This window comes from Carcharodon carcharias, chromosome 16 (genome assembly GCF_017639515.1).
Source record: "Carcharodon carcharias isolate sCarCar2 chromosome 16, sCarCar2.pri, whole genome shotgun sequence".
Taxonomy (NCBI): Eukaryota; Metazoa; Chordata; class Chondrichthyes; order Lamniformes; family Lamnidae; genus Carcharodon; species Carcharodon carcharias.
In genome coordinates, this window is record NC_054482.1 from 22,453,612 (window position 1) to 22,459,825 (window position 6,214).

A 6,214-nucleotide genomic window follows, 5' to 3' on the forward strand; every position below is an offset into this window, starting at 1 on the left:
AAAATTGGAACACTAAGTAGAGACAGACATAAGGAGACAGAAAGAGAGAGAGAGAGAGAGGGAGCTCACAAGACAGAGATACTCACAGCCATGCAGAAATGTATTTCAAGCCAGATGGAAGGATGGTATGTAGTTACAGTTTCTGAATCCCAAACTTCTTTATTCCAATTATTAAAAATCCTGCCGCATGCAGAAAATGTTTTCTAGCCAGTCAGGCATTGCTCATTGGAGTCAACCTGTGGCCAAATTTCAAATCAAAACATTACTGAAGCGAAATCACTTTTTGGTAAAATGTATGCCCTTGTTCACAAGTTCTCTGTTTATATTCAGTTCAAATTGCTGAATGAAAGGTTCAATGGCTGCGCTTTACAGGTTTACAAAACGGCCTTGATTCACCCCTTTTTTCCCCAGAATATTCCTGCCTCCTCTCACACCGGTACTGACTCTGGCTGGGATACACTCCCACAGGTGCCAGAAGACATACAGATATCAGGCCAAGTGGCCAACCTTCGTTTGAGAACCTAGGCAGCATGTACCAGTAAACGTTTAACCGCAGAGTGCATCACTCAATGTCAACAGGAGGGGAAATCTGGATAGTTTTCCTTTTCCATACTGCAGGTGCTGAGGCTAGATGTGATATTCAACTGCTACTATTAGCAAAATGAAAGCACAAACGATGATTACTGAGACTAGACCCTCCAAATCAAGAGGAGTTTTTACCAAAGTGCACTGGGCATTCATGTACTAAACTGATGCAGAAGTTAAAAAAAAAAACTCATTCTCTGTAAATTAAAAGTTGTGACCCAAGCATATAATCTGAGAAAACTAGAAACATGTTTTTAGAATTCAGGTCCATATCTATTTTCTTGAGTGAATTATATGAAGGTGTACAAACACACATAGATGAAAGGAGAAGGACTTGTTCCATTAAAGGTGGAAGGATGGCAGGGATATGGCAAAGGTGTTGAAAACACTTGTGAAAAACTGTTACAGTAGGAGTTTTATCATATGCGAAACTGGCAGTAGCACTGGAAATGCTTGGGGTTTGTGACGAAGGAGCTTTCTAAAGCTTTGGCCCCGCAGATGGAAATGCTCAGGTGTCAAATAGTACTGTCATACTGCAGCTATTCTTTTGAATGCTGAGAGCTAGATCGTCAGCTCTGCAATGCTCTCGGAGCAAGATAATTAACACTTCAAAACAGCTATACTTGTAAGCATTCAAGTGGTCCATTAAATTTTGCAATACTTGGTAAAAGAGTTAGAGATGGTACAAGAGTGGGTTTCTGGTTAGCACAAGTGATGGTAATAGTTAAGCTGTGGATGTATCTTTAGTACAATCATGGTGATGTTACAGATGGGGGTATATGATAGGGGATATGATCGTATGGGTGCTGTTATACATTTGGTACAAGATGTTGAGACATTACATGTGTGGGTATACATCTGGTAACAGTGATTTAAATGGTACAGGTGTGGGTTTATATTCGATACCTGTGACAGAGATGGTACGAGTGTGGGTGTATGTTTTCTACAGGTGACAGAGATGGTACAGGTGTGGGTGTATATTTGGTACAGGTGACAGAGGTGGTACAGGTGTAGTGTTTATTTCATATCAGTGACAGAGATTGTACAGATGTGGATATATGTTTGATACCATTGACAGAGGTGGTACAGGTGTTGGTGTGTATTTGATACCAGTGACAAGGATGATACAAGTGTGGATGTATATTTGATATCAGTGACAAAGATGGTACATGTGTGAGTATATATTTGGTACAGGTGACAGAGATGGTACAGGTGTGGATATATACATTTGAAAACAGTTACAGAGGTGATATAGATGTTGATATATAATTTATACCAGTGACAGAGATGGTACAGGTGTGGGTGTATATTGGATATGGTGATGGAGATGGTAGAGGTATGGGTGTATATTTGGTACAGGTGATGGAGAGGGAACAGATCTGGGTATATATTTGGATCAGGTGATGGAGATGGTACAGGTGTGCATGTATAAATGGTACATGTGTTGGAAAGTATACAGATGTGGGTATATAATTGGTACATGTGATGGAAAGGGTACAGGTGTGGGTGTTTATTTGACACCAGTAACAGCAATGGTACAGGTATGTTTGTATATTTGATACCAGTGACAGAGATGATACAGGTGTGGGTGTATATTTGATGAAGGTTATGGAGAGGTTACAGTTGTGGGTGTATATTTGATATCAGTGACTGAGATGGTAGAGGTGTGGTTGTATATTTGATTTAGGTTATGGAGAGGTTACACGTGTGGGTGTATACTTCATATCAGTGACTGAGATTGTACAGGTGCAGTTGTATATTTGGTACAGTTGACAGAGATGGTACAGGTGTGGATATATATTTGATACCAGTGAATGAGGTGACACAGGTGTGGGTGTGTATTTGATACCAGTGACAGAGATGGTACAGATGTGGGTCTATATTTGATACAGGTTATGGAGAGAGTAAAGATGTGGGAGTATAATTGGTACTGGTGATGGCGAGTGTGCAGATATGGGTGTATATTTGATACATGTGATGGAGATGGTACAGGTATGCATGTATATTTGATACAGGTGATAGATAGGTTACAGATGTGGGTGTATGTTTGGTGCAGGAATGAAGAGGGTTCAGGTGTGCACGGATATTTGGTACAGCTGATTGAAAATATACAGATGTGGGTGCATATTTGGTATAGATAGCAAGCGATGGCACAGATGTGGGTGTATATTTCCTACAGGTGATGGAGAGGGTACAGGTGTTGGTGTATATTTGGTACAGGTGATGGAGATGGTACAGGTTTGGGTATATATTTGGTACAAGTGACAGAGATGGTACAGAGATGGGTGTAGATTCAGTACAGGTGATGGAGAGTGTACAGGTGCAGGCGTATATTTGGTAAAGATAATGAAGAATCTACAGATATGGATGTATATATGGTACATGTGATGGAGAAGATACTGGTGTGGATGTACATTTTTACATGTGCTGGAGAGGGCCCAGGTGTGTGTCTATTCAGCATAGGTGATGAGATGGTACAGGTATGGGTGTATGTTGATACAGGTGAAAGGGATGGTACAGGTGTGGATGTAGATTTGGTTATGGGTGATGTTTCTAGTGTTGGTGTAGAGTTGGTTACAGGTGATGTTTCTGGTGTTGGAATAGATTCGGTTACAGGTGATGTTTCTGGTGTTGGTGTAGAGTTGGTTACAGGTGATGTTTCTGGTGTTGATGTAGACTTGGTTACAGGTGATGTTTCTGGTGTTGGTGTAGAAGTTGGTTACAGGTGATGTTTCTGGTGTTGGTGTAGATTTGGGTACAGGTGATGTTTCTGGTGTTGGTGTAAAGTTGGTTACAGATGATGTTTTTGGTGTTGGTGTAGAAGTTGGTTACAGGTGATGTTTCTGGTGTTGGTGTAGAGTTGGTTACAAGTGATGTTTCTGGTGTTGGTGTAGAGTTGGTTACAAGTGATGTTTCTGGTGTTGGTGTAGAGTTGGTTACAGGTGATGTTTCTAGTGTTGGTGTAGAGTTGGTTACACGTGATGTTTCTGGTGTTGGTGTAGAAGTTGGTTACAGGTGATGTTTCTGGTGTTGGTCTAGAGTTGGTTACAGGTGATGTTTCTGGTGTTGGTGTAGAGTTGGTTACAGGTGATGTTTCTGGTGTTGGTGTAGAAGTTGGTTACAGGTGATGTTTCTGGTGTTGGTGTAGATTTGGTTACAGGTGATGTTTCTGGTGTTGGTGTAAAGTTGGTTACGGATGATGTTTTTGGTGTTGGTGTAGAAGTTGGTTACAGGTGATGTTTCTGGTGTTGGTGTAGAGTTGGTTACAGGTAATGTTCCTGGTGTTGGTGTAGAGTTGGTTACAGGTGATGTTTCTGGTGTTGGTGTAGAGTTGGTTACAGGTGATGTTTCTGGTATTGGTGTAGAGTTGGTTACAGGTGATGTTTCTGGTGTTGGTGTAGAGTTGGTTACAGGTAATGTTTCTGGTGTTGGTGTAAAGTTGGTTACAGGTGATGTTTCTGGTGTTGGTGTAGAGTTGGTTACAGGTGATGTTTCTGGTGTTGGTGTAGAAATTGGTTACATGTGATGTTTCTGGTGTTGGTGTAGAGTTGGGTACAGGTGATATTTCTGGTGTTGGTGTAGAGTTGGTTACAGGTGATGTTTCTGGTGTTGGTGTAGAGTTGGTTACAGGTGATGTTTCTGGTGTTGGTGTAGAAATTGGTTATACGTGATGTTTCTGGTGTTGGTGTAGAGTTGGGTACAGGTGATGTTTCTGGTGTTGGTGTAGAAATTGGTTACACGTGATGTTTCTGGTGTTGGTGTAGAGTTGGGTACAGGTGATGTTTCTGGTGTTGGTGTAGAGTTGGTTACAGGTGATGTTTCTGGTGTTGGTGTAGAGTTAGTTACAGGTAATGTTCCTGGTGTTGGTGTAGAGTTGGTTACGCGTGATGTTTCTGGTATTGGTGTAGAGTTGGTTACAGGTGATGTTTCTGGTGTTGGTGTAGAGTTGGTTAGAGGTAATGTTCCTGGTGTTGGTGTAGAGTTGGTTACAGGTAATGTTTCTGGTGTTGGTGTAGAGTTGGTTACAGGTGATGTTTCTGGTGTTGGTGTAGAGTTGGTTACAGGTGATGTTTCTGGTGTTGGTGTAGAAATTGGTTACATGTGATGTTTCTGGTGTTGGTGTAGAGTTGGGTACAGGTGATATTTCTGGTGTTGGTGTAGAGTTGGTTACAGGTGATGTTTCTGGTGTTGGTGTAGAGTTGGTTACAGGTGATGTTTCTGGTGTTGGTGTAGAAATTGGTTATACGTGATGTTTCTGGTGTTGGTGTAGAGTTGGGTACAGGTGATGTTTCTGGTGTTGGTGTAGAAATTGGTTACACGTGATGTTTCTGGTGTTGGTGTAGAGTTGGGTACAGGTGATGTTTCTGGTGTTGGTGTAGAGTTGGTTACAGGTGATGTTTCTGGTGTTGGTGTAGAGTTAGTTACAGGTAATGTTCCTGGTGTTGGTGTAGAGTTGGTTACGCGTGATGTTTCTGGTATTGGTGTAGAGTTGGTTACAGGTGATGTTTCTGGTGTTGGTGTAGAGTTGGTTAGAGGTAATGTTCCTGGTGTTGGTGTAGAGTTGGTTACAGGTGATGTTTCTGGTGTTGGTGTAGAGTTGGTTACAGGTGATGTTTCTGGTGTTGGTGTAGAGTTGGTTACAGGTGATGTTTCTGGTGTTGGTGTAGAAGTTGGTTACAGGTGATGTTTCTGGTGTTGGTGTAGAAGTTGGTTACAGGTGATGTTTCTGGTGTTGGTGTAGAAGTTGGTTACAGGTGTTCTGTCCAAGTTTGCCCAGCACCCCTCACCCCCCACCCCCCCCCCAGCCTCCTTACCTGCCACCACAGCCGGGTTGTTCTGCCCTCCCTCCGGTTTGAGCCACACGTCGGCGGTGAATGGTCCCCGAGGCATCCTGACCTCCCGCCGCAACTTCAGACGCTCCCTGCCCCCGGAGAGGTAGAGGACGGTGCCGGCCCGGGGCTCGCATTCCGCCGGCCCGGAGCCCCAGCCGCGGGGATGGGACAGGGAGCTGCCTCCTCCGGGGGATGAGGCGCCGCTGTATCTCCCTCCGCCGCACTCCCCGGGGTAGCCGCCGCCGCCGCCTCCGCCGCCGCCGCTCTCTCCGCCCTCGGGGGACAGGCTGCTCCTGCCGGCCGACTGGCCGTACTCCAGCGCCCAGGGAGCCCCCTGCTCCTGCTGCCGCCGCGGGTACAGGGCGAGCCGGGACCTCGATGCCCAGCGCCGGCTCCTGCCTCTTCGCTCCGCCGTCCTGCACGGCTCCTCCCCGGGGCCAGCCTGACTACTCTCCGCCCGGGAGAGGAGGGCTCGCTTGTAGCGCCAGTGCGGGTTAGCCCGGACCAGACTGAGTGTCAAGAGGTCCAGGAAGGTACTGAGGACAAACAGGAGTCTGAGAACCTGCATATCCTGAGCTGAAGAGACCAACCCCTTTCAAATCTCAGGTACGATGACCTCCAAATAAAACTTTCTAAAAAATAAAAAAACTTCTCCCCACACCACCTCCCCCCCCCAAAAAAAACCCCTTTTCTAAAATAATGATTTCTATTTCAATCTCCTGAATGTAAAACTCCCAACGCCTGAGGAGAACTCTTTACTCTCTAAACGCTGCTAAGGTGCATCTAAGACTCGGTTT

General features: G+C 44.7%; 1 protein-coding gene across 1 annotated transcript in view; it reads right to left on the bottom strand.

Annotated features, from left to right (window-relative positions):
* The window catches only part of pappa2 (pappalysin 2), a 641,043-nt gene extending 635,058 nt beyond the window's left edge, over positions 1-5,985 (bottom strand). Inside the window, exon 1 of the mRNA XM_041207795.1 lies at positions 5,400-5,985. Coding sequence (XP_041063729.1) covers positions 5,400-5,985 — 586 coding nt within the window. The remainder of the gene's footprint in view (positions 1-5,399) is intronic.
* Between the last annotated feature and the right edge of the window lie 229 nt (positions 5,986-6,214).